The 15,635-nt window shown below is 56.7% G+C and overlaps 1 protein-coding gene across 7 annotated transcripts; it reads left to right on the forward strand.

Annotated features, from left to right (window-relative positions):
- SLC17A4 (solute carrier family 17 member 4) lies at positions 1-13,471 on the forward strand. Of its 7 annotated transcripts, none has more exons than XM_045816919.1 (13): positions 1-197; positions 900-1,032; positions 1,620-2,097; positions 3,937-4,124; positions 4,627-4,860; positions 4,947-5,034; positions 5,437-5,523; positions 6,899-7,017; positions 7,133-7,294; positions 9,620-9,752; positions 9,833-9,980; positions 10,836-10,926; positions 12,105-13,471. In XM_045816919.1, the coding sequence occupies exons 3-13, from the start codon at positions 2,013-2,015 to the stop codon at positions 12,237-12,239; spliced, it is 1,470 nt and encodes a 489-aa protein (XP_045672875.1). In that variant the 5' UTR covers positions 1-197; positions 900-1,032; positions 1,620-2,012; the 3' UTR covers positions 12,240-13,471. The 7 variants fall into 7 exon arrangements, with proteins under 7 accessions (XP_045672875.1, XP_045672878.1, XP_045672876.1 ...); XM_045816922.1 differs by lacking the exon at positions 900-1,032 and having other exon boundaries at positions 1,620-1,845; positions 1,979-2,097; XM_045816920.1 differs by lacking the exon at positions 900-1,032 and having other exon boundaries at positions 1,620-1,845; positions 1,982-2,097.
- The last annotated feature ends 2,164 nt before the right edge of the window (positions 13,472-15,635 follow it).

Genomic DNA, 15,635 nt, shown 5'->3' on the forward strand with positions numbered 1-15,635 from the left:
CTCTGGGAAGTAATTAATGAGTGAAGAGTCTGGGGCAGAGGACTTTGTTTTTAACTCTTACCTGACGATATGTTTTTCTAAACTGATTTTAGAGAGAGAAGAAGAGAGAGAGAGAAGGAGAACATCAATGTGAGAGAGAAGCATCCATCAGTTGCCTCTTGTACGCACTCGGACCGGGGATCGAACCCACAGCCTAGGTATGTGTGCTGACCGGGGACCGAACCTGCAGTCTTCCGGTTTGTCGGACGAAGCCCTAGTCGACCGAGCCGCACGGCCGGAGCTGGGGCGGAGGACGGGTTTGGGGCTGCGCGTGGAGCCCGAGCAGCCGCTCTCAGGCAGAAATGCCCGGGGCTGGGATCAGGTAGAGGCAGCACGTGCGCGCGCTGTTGGCAGCCCCGCGGGACGCCTTCCGGTGGAGACCCCGGCGGAGACGCAGCGAGGGGAGAAGTCGGGGGTGTGTCCATGCGGGGGTGGGGGGGCGGGGGCACACAGCCTGTCTCGGCCGCAAAGATGGATGGGAGGTGGATGTGGGAGTGGCTGGCCCTGTGTCTTTAGTGGTTCCCCCTCCTTCACCTGGCGTGTAAGGAAACAGGCGAGGCGGACAGCGTTCAGATTGGGGGTTCCCCCCGGGCCCTCCATCCCGGGCAGCTCCGGATGCACACACAGTGTCTCCGCGGCCACCTCCCCTTCTGGGTCTAATGCGCATCTCAAACCCAGCCGTCCCAGACGAAATTCCTGCTTTCCTTCTGGAAGCCCGCTCTCCTCCCACCCCTTTCCTCCCCGCCAAGAACAGCCCCATTCCCTCATCCGCTCACGCCACCAGTCTAGAGAGCCCTGATGACTCCCCCCATGTCCCTGCATCCACCTCACCAGCAGTTCTTCTTGGTTCTGTCTCCAAGGAGACCCGAGTCTGGTCCCCTGCTCCGTGCGCAGCACAGACCCCGTCTTCCGCACAGCTGGACGCCGCAGCCCCTTCCTTGGTCCCCCGTCCCCTGTCCTGTCTGCTACGAGCACGCACCCCGTGCAGTCTGGGTAAATCACATCTCCTTGCCCGGCCTGGGCCCTGCCTGGTGTGGCCCCTCACCACCGCTGGGACGCCCCCCACCATCAGCCTGCTCACCCGGCTGTGTTGGTGGACGCTGGCCGCTGCGCCGGGAAGGCCCCGCTCACAGCCACTCCCTCCTCGTCACCCGGCCCCCGACCCCACAGCTGGGCCGAAGCTTCCTCCCACAGCCAGGCCGAGCGGGCATGGCGCAGTGGCCGCCCTCTTTGTGTGATGCCAGTTGACCGTTGTGGCCACCGCTCCTCTGAGTTCCTTCACAGCAAAGGCCGCCGCCCCCCTCCCTCTTTTCCTCTCGTGACCTTCCCAGAGGCTGCTCCAGAGCGGTGGAGGGGGGGCCGCGGAGGCCGGAGGGGGGCAACGCCGACGTGGGTGGAGGAGGCTGGCGTCGCGCCAGCCCTCTGGGACCAGAAAGCTGGCTTCCGCCCTCCTGCGTCACGAGGGGGCAGTTGAGTGAGACCTGGGTCCTTCAGCCGTCACCGGGGGGGGGGTCTCTCCTCCTCTCTTCGCAGCTCTGCATTTAAGAAGCTGTTTCTTGTCTTTCTGTTGGCTTTTCTAGGTATTTAAAACACAGTTTTCTTCCGGTGGCAACGTCGAGGACGACGGCCACGTTTCAGCGCCCGGTCCCCAGCACTGCCAGGCGAGCGAGGAGCGTGCAGGACAGAAAGAGCATCGCAGGCAGCCCAGGCCAGGCCCCTCCTTTCGGAGAAGCAGGAACCAAAGCCCTCGGGGCCGCCTGCCAAGGCCACACAGTCGGCTAGTGACCAGTCTGGGCGACAAGCCAGGTCTCCTGGACCCTGGGACCAGGCGCTTTTCTTACCAGACTTTTCCTCCACGTTCTCAGAAGGCCTGGGGCCGGGCCCATAGGCTACGGGGTTCTCTCCTTGTCTGCACGTGCTTGCACGCTCTTTCTTTCAGCAGGTAACGTCTGGACCCCGGAGGGAAGGGCCAGATGTCCACCGGGGCAGAAGCCACGGCCGCCGGGGGCGATCGTTCTGGAGACGCCGACGTGCACGTGACGTCAGCCTCGTGCAAAGGTAAAGCCCCCACGCCCCGGTCGTGGGTGGACCTGGGTGCCGGTCCCCTCGGCGCCCTCACAGGGGAGTCCGACCTGCAGACCTCGATGGCCGTGAATGCGGCCCATCACAAGATCGTAAATTTGCTTAGAACAGCATGACATTGTTTTTGTGATGACATGTCACAAAGCATTTAATGTGTGGCCCAAGACAACGCTGCTTCTTCCAGTGTGGCCTAGAGACGCCAAAAGGCTGGACACCCCACGGCATCTTCTTGTGGCCACCAATTGCCAAGAATTCTATATAGCTTTCGAGAATGTTCCCTGAGAATTATTTCGCCTCTTGCAATAAACCTGCAAGTCACATAAAGCAGGTGTGAAGACCTTATCTATAGCTGGAGGAAAAAGGTCAGAGCAGACGCTGCAGAAAATGTGCGATCCAACTTGGCTTTTCTCTGGTTCGAAGGCATTAGTTTTCTCCAGGAGGTCGGCTTTTCATAAGACAATGCCCTTTGGAAGGACAACACAAACCAAGACGGAATACTTTGTAAGAGCGAGCATTTTAGCCTGTGTGTCTGTGGGAAGTGAGCAGGTCTTAAGGGAAACGGGGTTCCCCTCCCCCTCCCCTCACAGCAGAGCGGGGCCCGTGCATCCCACCTCTCACGTGGCAGTTAGCTGGTGACCGTCTGAGCTGGAGAGAATGTCCTCAGTGTCTTCTCTGCGAACTGGAAAAGCCCGACCCTGTGTCTCTAAGGTCACGTTCATTTCTAAATGTCTAGGAGTCTCCCGGGCTCTGCCGTTGGCCAGGTTCTCCTGTCTTAGCTCCTTCTCTCTCAAAACAGCCGCGCAGAGCATTTCTGCGCCCAAGCTTCCCACGAGACGTCGCACTGTCGGAGTCCGCGGTCTTGACTCGGTTCTGAGCAGTGTGGCCCTGGGCGAGTGACTCACTTTCTGGGCCTCAGTTTCGTTGTTTGTGAAAATGAAGTGACAGTCCCAGGGCCGAGGTCTTAGGGTTCCCACGGGGATGAGATCAGTCGTGGCGTGCACACCGTTTAGGACAATGCCTGGCTCGTGCTGCACACCGGGCAGGCGCCAGCTGCCATTCCTGCCTCCCACCCTCTGTCCCGCTCACAACAGCCCCTCAGCAAAGGTGCCACTGACATTGTCACCACGTCACAGGAGCGAGGACTGGCGCCGAGAGCCATTAGATAACTCACCGGAGTCAGCCAGGCTCAGGGGCAGGTGGCTAGGGTTCAGGCCAGGGCGGTCTGCCTGGCCACCATTGTGTGCACTTCTGGCACGTGCCGTCCGAGCCCAGGCGACAGTGTCCAGATGCTGTTTAAGAACTTCTGTCCTCCCCCCTCGCCTCCCGTTCAAGCCTCCGCTCTGGCCAGCCCCCAGACATGCTCACCCGCACTGTCCCCTGGTGATAAAGGCCACCGAAAGCCACGTGCCAGCAGGGCACGTGGGAGGGAGCTGCATTCCATGCCTTCTCTGTCCCACGCTCGGTCCGTGGGCAGTCCACCACTGCTCCTGGCCGCGACCCTCTCCCAGTCCACCTCTTCCCGTCCCCACGCTTACCAGCGCAGCCCGCAGCCCTGCCTGGGAACCGCCTGCCCGGGGCTCCCCGCTCCCACCCCGGCTCCCACGCTTCAGTCTCCACCTCGGCACTGGCTCTGCGGGCGGCGAGGGCCCCCCGCCTGCCGGGGACACGGGCGTGTGCTGAACGCTGCTGCGTCCGCTCTCGCTGTCCTGCGGCCTCACCGGCGCACTCCCGTCCTCTCTCTCCCGGGCTCGGGAAGCAGGGAGGGGAGAAGAGCTCCCTGATTTTAAGACCTTTTGTGTCTTCTTCTCGTCTCAGGCTTTTGTTCGGTCCGACACGGGCTCGCCCTCATCTTACAATTTTGTAATTTCGCCATGTATATCCAAAATGTGAACTTGAGCGTCACCATGCCCGCGATGGTGAACGGCTCTGTCCCGCCCTGCCCGGCCAACGCGTCTGATGCCCGAGACGCCTGCAACGGAACCCTCCCGGGGCCTTGGGCGGCGGTGAGTGTGGCGCGACACTGGGCCTTGCTGTGACTCAGGCGGTGTGGCCACGAAGGCTCTTAGTGCATGTCACAAGAACGTACTAAGCGGCTAAGGAGATTGTCCCCTCCTGTCGTGTCTGTGAGTGGGACCCGGGACTGAGCTAGAACGGAGGGAGCGGAGCTCACCGCCAGGAGACGTGCATCCGTGACCACGCAACACGTTGAACGGATCCATGTCTACTTTCCCTTTGCCCCTCCGCTCGCTCTCTTCCTCGCCCGTGGTGCTTTCGCTCTCCGCGGCTCTCTTCCGCGTCGGCTCTCTTCCGCGTCGGCCGGGCAGCTCACTGTGTGACCGGGGACTGAGAGGTTGGGGAACTGGCGAGAGAGCAAAAGAGAAGAGAAGCGTCTTTTTATTATTGTTATTATTATTATTATTTTTTATTTTAGCCTCTCGAGTCTTCACAGTAAAATTCTCACCTCCCTAGTCAAAGACTAACAGTGGCGGTCTCTCTGTCACCTAGGAGCCCGTGTACGACTGGGGTCCGGACATCCAGGGGGTCATCCTCAGCGCCCTCAACTACGGCTCGTTCTTGACCTCGCTCCCCAGTGGCTACGTGGCTGGACTCTTTGCAGCCAAGCACTTGATCGGGGCTGGCCTGTGTGCCTCCTCCATCCTGAGCCTCCTCACCCCATGTGCGGCCGACGCCGGGGCGGCCTTGCTCATCGCCCTCCGGGTGGTCCAAGGCGTGGCCCAGGTACCGAGGTATTCATTCTCTAAGCACCGGCGCGGTTTGGCCCTGAAATGCGTCAGAGAGCCAAGAGCGGAACGCCTCCTTTTCAGATCGTTGTTGTGACAAGTCAGTACGAGATCTGGCTGAAATGGGCTCCCCCGCTGGAAAGGAACCAGCTCATCATCTTCAGTATCTCAGGTATCGACACCATCACCGTCCCCGTGTGCGTGCTGCCCACGAGTGCCCGGGGTGGCCTGTCACCAGAAGCAGCACACACGCCCCAGTCCTCTGTGTCCCGGCTCGAGAGCACTGCCCTAACCTCTCCTTCTCGACCGTAACTGCTCCCTAACTGGGCAGCACAGTCCTTGTGAGTGCTTTGCCTGCGCTAATTTATCTGAAAGCTGTAAGGCAAATGGAGACAGATAGACTAGTGAGGTGCCCATGGTCCCCAGCGACTGAGGGAAGGGGCAGGACTGGCCCTTGGGAGTGCGGGTCGCAGCCCGGAGCTGCCGTCTCAGCGCCGGGGTGGGGGTGGGGGTCTGTCGGCGGGGCGCACGCGGGGGCCCACGCCTGACCGGGACCTTCTCACCCCGTGCGCAGGCGGAATGCTGGGGGCCTTCTCTATCCTCTTGGTCGGCGGGTTCCTCTGTGAGACCCTCGGGTGGCCTTCCATCTTCTACATCTCGGGTGAGTGTCTGCTTCCCGCACCTCGGAGCCGGGTGTTCTGGCAGCGAGGCCCGGACAGCGTTTCGGTGCCACGAGCCACCTGCGATGAACCGCATCCCGACGGGGCCGGAGTTGACCGGGTGCAGAGCTGGGCTGCTGTGAACTTTGCAACAGGACGGCCCAGGCTCGCGGCCTGACACCCACCCGCCCGTGTCAGGCTGAACCCACAGCGGGTGCCGGGGGCATTTCCCTCCTGAGCTGCTGAAAACGTTACCGTGGCGCGATCCTCTTGTTAGATACGCTTATTGATTTGGTAGCGTCTTTTGCATTTCTCTTACGGTTACTCTGAGAAGACGACTGTGGGGGCGTGGCTTCATCACGGGGAAAGTGCTGCTCGGGGCAGGGAGCGGAGGCTGCGGGAAGGGGCGGCCCACGAGGCTCAGGGCCGGGCACCCCGCACAGACAGGCTCCGGAGGCAGCGCACCACGCCCTCCCCTCGTGGACTGGGCCCCCCAGTGGCTTCCGGCTGGTGACTGTGTCTGCTCGACTCCGGAACTGTCTCAGAAAGCCCGTCCGCGAAGCGCCTGACCCCGGGGGGCCTGAGTCCGCTGGGGGCTTTCATCCCCGGATCATGCGCGTAGATCAAGTGTCCCCGTGCCGCGCACGTGGACGGATGGCTGACCGCAGCGCTCTGACCCTCAGAGGCGCCGTCACGGAAACGGCCACAGGGCTGGGCACGCAGGTCGTCCAGGAGGAGGGGCGGACTCGCCGTGCACAGGCTTTTGGGAAGCAGCGAGCAGTTCATGCGAGCTGCAGCGTCTCTAGACACTGTGGGGTCCACGAGAACATCCTCCCCACTGAGGGTGCCGCCATGCGAATTTTCCTACCCGGCCCTTCCCGAGCGATTTTAAGTTCCTTGGTGGCAAGATGGTGTTTGGGTTCTGCTGGTCTCACAGCCTGACAAACTGCCTGGCCCCGGGTGGCCGGTCTCTGCCCGGGAAGGAGCGCGCCTCGCTCCGTGTCCGCACGCCATCCTGGCGATCGGGCTGCGGCTGGCTCTCCAGTGCAGGAGACAGACGTGGGACAGACAGACATCACTGCAGTGGGGGGGGGGCACTGGCAGAAGCCTGCCCAGCAGGGGGCCCCTGACCGGCACTCCGACCACGGGGGCACTTTCGACCACACGGGGCAAACACACTACACTCTGAACTTCCCCCACGTCATTGGCCAACGCAAGGGATGCGACCAAGGCCAAAGTCAAGCGGTGGGGACGTGCCGTCCACCTGTGACCGGCCCGCACAGGGTGCAGCCGCAGGGAGGGGCCGGGGGGCCAGTCTCCTGTCAACCACGGGGACCGTCTCTGATCTGAGCCTGGTGCCACTGGGACCTCTTGCAGGTGGGATCGGCTGCGCCTGCCTGTGTCTCTGGTTCCCTCTGGTGTACGACGACCCCGAGCACCACCCGTTCATCAGTGCCCGAGAGAGGGACCACATCGTGCACTCGCTGGCTCAGCAGGTGCCTCGGGGCCCTCTGCGCCCCCTCCTCGAGTCTCTGTGGGTGTCTGGGAGGGAGAGTGTCTCTGGTGGGGACACTGATGTCTGGTTTGCTTTTTTGTTTTTTTTTTTTTTAGGAACGTGTGCCATATCGGTCTCTTCCCATTAAGGCGATGATGAAATCCCTTCCTCTCTGGAGCATTCTGGTGTCTCACTTCAGCGTGTGGTGGCATTTCAGTATCGTGGTGGCGTACTTACCGACCTACCTCCACTCTGTGCTTGCCATCGACCTCAAGGATGTAAGTCTCGAGAGCCCACCTGTTCTCTCAAAACGCCTCGTCATGTACATTTTTAGAGGAGGGAGGGAGGGGGAAGGAGAGGGAGAGAAGTATCGACGGCTGGCCTCTCATGCGCACCCTGACCAGGGACCCAACCCACAACCCAGGCATGTGACTGGGAACCGAATTGGTGACCTTTCGCTTTGCAGCATCCACACTGGCCAGGGCTCCTCTCTCTCTTCTTGTCACCAAATCAGGGCATTAGGCCCGAACTTTCAAGTACAAAAGGCAACTAGGTTCGCTTGAATTCCGATTCATGTCCGTGTGGCCTCCTGAGCATTGGGGTGGGTGGTCCCAGGTCAGCTGGACATTCAAAAGATGTCACAGATTTTTTTAAAAGATTTTATTTATTTATTTTTAGGGATGGAAGGGAGGGAGATAGAGAGAGAGAGAGACATCAATGTGTGGTTGCTGGGGGTTCTGGCCTGCAACCCAGGCATGTACCCTGGCTGGGAATCAAACCTGGGACACTTTGGTTCCCAGCCTGCGCTCCATCCACTGAGCTACGCCAGCCAGGACTGATGTCAAAGATTTTCGAGGGACCCATGAAAACATTCTATGTCGAACCCAATCAGCATTTGCAAATGGGACACTCTGCGGGTGGCACAAAGGACAAAGACCTAACAGGACACATTCAGGCTGTGACAGAATCACAGACACACACTGTCAAGGAGTGTGTGTCATCCCCTATGGGACCGACAGCAAAAACACATGGGGAGTGTTCTTTCAAAACCCCGGGGTTCCAGTCTGACCTGGAGAGAGCGGGGTGCAGAGATTCGCAGGCCCGCGGCTTCCGCACAAATCACATGGTCTGTGCGACTGGCTGGCGGGCGCCTTTCGGCTCTGAGCAGATGGATGTCTTAAAAGTGTCAGAGACAACACCAGCGACAGTTCGCTGATCACCGCATCATTGCCACATTCTCACCTTTGTACTCAAACAGCAGTGTTCTCATATTAACTGGCCTCCCCTGGTGACAGCCGACCAGCCGGATCAGACGATGACCTCGGCAGAGGTCAGAGTCTGAGACACACGCAGGCAAAGGCGGCAGGGGCTGGGCGGAAGGCCCAGGGCCAGGTGGGTGGGCGCCTTCCCAAGGGTGGGGGGTGGTCCAGGAGCAGGCCGCAGGCCAGGGGGTCAGAACGGGTGTGGGGGGGAAGCTGGGCAGACTCCCCAAATTCAGAGGCCACACAAGGAGGAGTGACGGGAGAGCGATCAGAGAGACGAGTTGACACCCGGTGTCTGCAGCTCAGGAAGCCCAGACCCAGGTCCCTTGAGCTCCGTGTGCTTCTCACGATGACCCATCCCCGAGACGGCATGGGGTCTTCTCCTCGGTAAAACGAACAGCTCGGCCCAGGGGACTGTTGGGTCCTTCCACTGGTCTCCCTTTCCTTTTTAATTCAGAGCTTGACTCGAGAAGGACAGAGCTCAGCGTTTAAAACAACTACACAACAAGGAAAAGAGTGAGGAGTCTTCCTCCGCTGCCCATCCCCCATCTGCCCAGTCTCCCAGCCCACTCCTCAGAGAGAGCACTCTTTTTATTAAATTCTCATGCTTTCAGCCATTGAGGGGAATGCCAGCCCACACAAGGGCGTGCTTTTATTTTCCCAACTTTTGTTCCTTTACACAAAAGAGGACGTGTACGCGCAGCTGTTCTTTACTCGCTAGACCGCGGGGTGCTCGCACGCCAGGGAGCGGCGGAAAGGTCACCGGGCGTGCGAGGGTGGTTTCCGAGCTTTGTCCCTCCTTTGTGCAACTATTTCTGTCTGCACATCTGGGCCTGGGGGGGGGGGCGGGGCGGGGCAGCGCCGCAAGGATGTTCGAGTTTACGTCACCGCGCACAGCGCACGTACCCGGTGCCCCCAGCGCCCCGCGATCCGCGGGGAGACGCCGGTCCTCGCCCGTCCGACCCGCGGACAAAGAAGTCTCGCGGTGCTTGTGCTAGCAGGAAGCGGAAGACGTTTCGATACGTTCCGGAGCCGCTTGCTTCCCTTCTTGTTCCTCTGCGCGTGGCCTGTGTGTCCCTGCTGGGCGCCCCTCCTGTGGGCAGCCGCTTCCAGGGGACTTTGTGCACGGACGGGGGGGCAGCCATTCCTCGTTTTTCTCCCAAACTGGACTGCATGCCCGTTTTTCTCCGGAAATTATGCTGATCCGTCCACTGGCGGGGAGTTTGTATTGCAGGCGGGTGTCGATAAGGAAAGGAAAGGCCGTGGCGTAGCCAGGGCCCCCGGGGCCGGTCTGTGTCTCGCGGGGGAGGGGACACGCCTCACTTCTGCTCTGGTCCTCAGAGCGGGTTCCTGTCGGCCCTGGTGATGGCTGCCATCTTCGTCTGCACCATCCTCGGAGGCCTGCTGGCCGACCTGCTGCTCTCCAGAAAGGTCCTCCCCATCCTCGTCATCAGGAGGCTGTTCACGGCCATCGGTGAGGACAAGCGTGGGGGCGCCAGGGTGGGGGGGGGGAAGCTCGGGCAGCCGCTCATCTCTGCCTGTCTTCCTGCCCAGGGGTCCTCTTCTCGAGCGTGTTCTCCGTGCTCCTGTCCTGGGTCAGCGGCAGCCGCGGCGTCGCCCTGGCCTTCCTGGTGCTGAGTGTCGTCCCCGGCAGCCTCTGCCAAGTGGGAGCCCTTGTCAACTTCATGGACATTGCCCCTCGGTAAGGACCCCCTTGCCTCGGCGTCACCGTAGAAGCTCAGTCCAGGTCCGGCGTTCCCAAACCTGCTCTGACCACGGGTCACCCTGGGAGCGGCAGGGGGATCAGGTCACAGGACATGTTGGTACCACCTTACTTCCCCGGGACTCCTGCAAGGGCCCAAAGCTCGTCAGCTGTTGAGGACGTAGCCCTTCCAGGCAAAGGAGGCGGCAGGCGCCACGCGGCCACGCCTCTCTGCTGGGACACAGCAGTCCCCAGGGTGGGGTCACTCTGCAGGGCGCGCCCCTCTGGGGTTCAGTAGGCTGAAGGGCACCGCGTGGCACGAGCAACGTTCAGCCCTGGTGCAGGTCCGCGTCAGAGGCGAGCACGACTTCCCGGTGGCTCGGGGTCTCTCCCAGTCCGCGGGCACACTCCATCCTCAACTACCGAACTCATTAGCTGTGTGGGAGGCCGCTCATCTCCAGGGAGCCGGCATCTCACCCAGGGAGGGATCTTGTATCCCCTCAAAGAAGGCTGCCAGGTCAGATGTCATAGCAGAAGCCAAGAGAACATACAACCTAGTTTAAACCATCCGTGTACATACTTTGTATAAACAGCACTGACTGTTTAGAACAGCTCACTTCTTGGGGGTCTCAGACTTTTGCATGGGGTGACAGCAAGCACCTGCTAGTCCGTCTCACTCAGGTGTGATAAAGTGTCAGCGCAAGTCCAGGCCACCCTGGAGACAGGCAGAGGACTTCAGTGGGTCAGCTGAGAGGAACCTGTGCTTATACTGGGACCCGTCTCTCTCTCTCTCTCTCTCTCTCTCTCTCGCTCTCGCTCTCGCTCTCGCTCTCGCTCTCGCTCTCGCTCTTTCAGGTACTCTGGCTTTCTCAAGGGGTTGTCACAGATCTTTACTAGTCTGTCAGGAGTCATCGCTCCCACCGTTTCTGGATTTTTCATCAGCCAGGTGAGCAGACACTCTGATGAAAGTATCCCCAAGGCGGCCTCCAGAGGGCGCCAGGCAGAAGCTAGAGCAAGGGGGCTCTTGGTTCCCTCCTCCAGGAGGCTCAGCCTGAGGCCGGAAGCCCGAGCACCCCCACGTCTGGGGTCTGGGGTCTGGGGTGTGGGGTGAGGGAGAACGCTGGGTCTTATGAGTGCCGGAGCGACAGCACACATCCCTCGTGGAGAGTGGCCGACCGCGGTGGTTCGCTCGGGCACGAGGGGGATTTCCTGACACCTGGAAGGTTCCGAGGAGCCTGGAGAGAGGCGGTCCCCCGTGTAGGAGCCCAGCCAATGCACACAGAGCGAGTGAGCTAGAGGCTGAGCGGAGGCGGAGGGAAGGGGCAGCCGCCTCCTCCTGTGCGGCCACCGCGTCCCTGCAGAGACCCCCCGACTGGCCTTGCTTACACGCTGCCTTCACACCTGAACAGCCTCCCGTCCTGGGAGACACGTTTAAAGCTGTCAGAACCAATTCAACAGGCGCCTTAGCACTTCCTCAGAGTCTGCGGGTGATGAGAGACGTGAGGACATTCCCATTCTTCAAGGTCCCTGCGGTTTTCCGCCAGTAGGTCCGGAAGAGGGAGGCTGACAGGGAACGGTATTCTTTGGACATCACGTCCTTTGTCACTTGAAGCTTCAGTTCCCAAGGAGCAGGCGGTCAGGGAATGGTTGTTTAAAAGGGAAACCCTCAAGCTGACCTTGTCTCCCCGGTCACTCATTCATTCGTTCATTCATTTTGCAAATATGCATCAATGCCGCCCTCGGTGAATGTAACAAGACTCCCTGCCCTTTGAAGCCTGGATTGTAGAAAAGAAGCTGATGGGACAGGAATGAAATTCGTAATGTGGATGGTCCAGTGAGGGGTGGTAACTGTTAGAAGAGTAAAGCAGGAGAAGGAAATAAGGCCCACAAGAGGGGTGGGATTCCGTTTTAAACTGGGTGGTCTGGGAAGGACTCGGTGAGACGCCCCAGCAGAGGGGACAGCCAGCACACTGGACGTACCTGCCTGTCCCAGGGACAACCCGGATGCCCACATGGCCTGCGACGGAGCTGGGGGGGTGGCCAGAGGACAGGTGCCACCGCCTTTCTGAGCCAGGAGGGACAGGGGCTTGAAGACCATCAGTAACCTGTAGTTCCTGTCTGCAGGATGCAGAGTCTGGCTGGAGAAATATCTTCTTGCTCTCGGCTGCCATCAACCTCCCCGGGCTGGTCGTCTTCCTCATCTTCAGCCGAGCAGACGTGCAGGAGTGGGCGAAAGACGAGGCGCTCACCCGCCTGTGAGCGGATGGGAGACCCCTGAGGTCGTGGGGCCGGCAGACTCTCCCTAGTGAGCAAAGTTTGTGATCTGAAGAGCACAAAATACTGTTAAATTAAAGAAGATTTAAGTGAATGGAAAAGCATCTCGTGTGCATGGACTGGGAGGTTTGACACTCGTCAAACGGCAGGTACCCTGAAAGTGGCCCACAGAGTCAACCCGTCTTGGCCAGCATCGCGGCCGAATCGCTGTTAAGTCATAGGTAAAGAAAACAGACTGTTTTAATATTTGGAAAACAGAAAGAACCAGCGATGTTTCAAAGAACAAAGGCATAACATTATAGTCATCTTCCTCAGTTTACTCAGTCCCGTGGAATTAATTCTCGTTGATCTTGAGCTCTTGTGAGGTTGAGGGTGCGTCCATTTTTCCATGAGGGTTCTGTGAATTCTCTCACCCAGGTCAGCGGTGTGAGGAGGAAGTTACCAGAAATTCGTATTCTAGAACACTCGTTAGATTCATTTCCATGAATTGATCTGGAGATAAATTACTTTTGCAGGAACATTAAACACAACACTTGAACCGAATAAATGACAAAAGTTAAAAACGGCCATGATTGAGATCTGATGACAATTTATTACCATTGACAAGGAAATTTGCATATTTCTGTGACGCATAACATTTTGAGGCAGTTGGCATTATAACTGATAACATAAGGACATATCAGAATTTTAAGAATGTTATACAATTTCTAAACACATAATATGTACCCATACAGACACAATATAAAGAAAGCTTAGAATTATTCATTTTTTTCCAGTGCTTCCCATATCATGTAACCTACATAAGCCTAATTAGCATAACATTTATCTTCTTATATGGAGAAAGAACAACTCCTCTGAGATATTTCAGAGACTGGAACACAGCACAGAGGTTATAAAACACACTCCAGTGGGACTGCTGGCCACCGTGAGACAGCACTTACAGATGTGATCAAAGTAAGAACGAATGCACAGGGAAGAACACAAAACTATGTAGGTGTGAACAAAACCAAAGATCTGATAAACACAGGAAATTATCTTGGCAAAATGTAGAATTCTTTGTGTGTTTTGGGGGGCAGGTTACGTTAAGGTAAAAAAAATTATAACCTTCCATCAAGAGCACACTGATAGTCCAAGAAAACTTTGTCCTTCCAGTAATGAAAAACTAAGTTCCATTTTTACATAAGTATACTGATATTAAAGCTTAATTTTAAAATGCATATAACAATTTAATTTTAGTCAACTTGACCACACAAGGTAAAATTCTTTTTTTCTTCTGTCATTCCAACTTTGATTTAATTTGACCTTTTAAGAAAGAGAAAACCAGATTTTAATTTTGTACCAGCTTACTTTTGATATTTAAAACTCATTAATTTAATTAAATTGATTTTAATATTAGCCATTCCTGATGATACATAAAATTCCTTTCCAGAGATTCCATTTCCTCAAAGCTTCTATAACTTTCTTTTTGAAAAACACACCTCCATTTTTTATACCTATTTTTAAAGCCCAAAACATACATGTAACTTCTTTTAGGATATGGAGATGTGTAGGGCAGCCCCGTTTCTCATACCCTGACCTTTTATAACACCTACAAGCACTTGGAGAGCTACGGGCAAGGTTTGGGGATCCGTAGTGACGGGAGGGCTTTGGCCTGCTTCTGCAGTTGCCTCCGGGAGGCCTGGCACACTGGCCTCTGGCCGGCGCACAGCCTGACTGTTGGGCGGGGGCCTGGGAATGTGCTCAGGAGACAGCGAGGTCTGCAAGGAGGGGGTTCTTACGGGCTTTCGTTGTAAGTTTTTCCTGTTCTTCCATCTCATTCAGGAGTCCCTAAGGCTAGCCGATATATATAAGTCATTTTAAAAAAGATACTATTTATTTTTACAGAGAAGGGAAGGGAGGGAGGGAGAGAAACATCAGTGTGTGGTTGCCTCTCGAGCGCCCCCTACTGTGGACCCAGCCTGCACCCCAGACATGTGCCCTGGCTGGGAGTTGAACTGGAGACTCTTTGGTTTGCAGGTAGGCACTCAATCCACTGAGCCACACCGGCCAGGGCTAGCTATTATATATTTTTGTATCCAATTTTTTTAAAAAATTTGGTCTTTCTATAGGTACTGACAAAACAATTCTTTAGGAAGTTTTTCTAATTTGAAAGCTCCATCATCCGGCAATTGACTCCCATGTTACTCAATATTCACGCCTCACCAAACCGAAAGCAAGGCTGAGGAAAGCCGTGTCTGAGCCGTCGCGCTCTCTGTATGGGCCTGTCCTGAGCGGCCTGTCGCCCGGTCTGGGGTTTGAGAAGCAGATTTAAAAGTAGATACTGCAGCCAGGTAAACAGAAGAGAGAATTGAACAAGTTCTAGCCCCCCTATAGTGACCCCTGAAAAAACAAATCTACTAAGAAGAGCTCTTCTTACTGGGTGACAAAGTTCAAACTAAAAAACAAACCACAAACTAGCCTAGCACCCATTTCTACACAGGGACGTTCTCACTAAATTAAGACTTTACTGAATTGTATCTACATTTCTGCCGGCTGAACCAGAATTTCCGGAATCCTATTTCAACCAATAGGACTGAGGATTTCCCTCTCTCAGAGCCATGCAGCTCTGGCCAATGACAGTGGCTCTGTTCCAGCCAATCAGGACAGCCTTTCGGACCAATGAAACTTTAAGGATTTGGCACTCTCATTTGCATGAAGGCAGACCAATCAGGGGCCAGGGGTGGGGACTTGTGTCTATATAAGCCCACTCCCTGTTGGTTCACAGCTATAGTTTTTTTTTAGGTGAGGGAAGTGTTGTGGTTTAGTAGAAAGGCTCTAGGTATTCCCGCATGCGCAGTGTTGGGCAGGGCAAGCCAAGCCAGTGCGGTGCTGTTCATCTGGTCAAGGTTCAGGGGGTAATACTGTTTCACAGCTCTTGGGTTGTCATACTGTGTTGGGTCGCAGTTAAGGACGTTTTCAGTGTGTCGTTTTGTTCGCCACATGTCAAGTTAGGGGTTACTGTTGCTATTGAGTTGGTGACTAAAAACGTTACTTAATGTAGTTCTGTTTTCTCTATAGAGGTTTATTGGTGCCTAGTGGCTTCCTTTTTAAGTGTTTTCTGGAATGGTTTCTCCGTACACCTTGTCGTGTTGAGAAAGGGTCTAGAGCAACTTTCCCTAGGGAGCCAGCAGACTTCTGTGTGGTCGTGGGTCTCCTGAGATGCAGCACCCACGGTGGGAGGAGCCTTCCACAGATGGCGCTCGTGGCACCCCTTTGGTTTCCAGGCAGGTGCTGGGAGGGTCTTGGCCAAAGAGGGTCTGCATCTAAAATGGATGTTGTGATTCTGGAAAAAAGGTTTAATAGAACTAACCCAACCCAGCACTGGGCTTCTCATGAACCATA

The sequence above is a fragment of the Phyllostomus hastatus genome, unplaced genomic scaffold (genome assembly GCF_019186645.2).
Source record: "Phyllostomus hastatus isolate PE091 unplaced genomic scaffold, TTU_PhHast_1.1 phas_scaffold_216, whole genome shotgun sequence".
In the NCBI taxonomy this organism is placed as follows: domain Eukaryota; kingdom Metazoa; phylum Chordata; class Mammalia; order Chiroptera; family Phyllostomidae; genus Phyllostomus; species Phyllostomus hastatus.

Coding starts and splice junctions, on each gene's coding strand:
- SLC17A4 (XM_045816919.1), top strand. CDS start 2,013: ATGTCCACCGGGGCAGAAGCCACGGCCGCCGGGGGCGATCGTTCTGGA. Junction 7,295..9,619: donor TTGCCATCGACCTCAAGGAT/GTAAGTCTCGAG, acceptor TCTGGTCCTCAG/AGCGGGTTCCTGTCGGCCCT. Junction 10,927..12,104: donor CTGGATTTTTCATCAGCCAG/GTGAGCAGACAC, acceptor TCCTGTCTGCAG/GATGCAGAGTCTGGCTGGAG.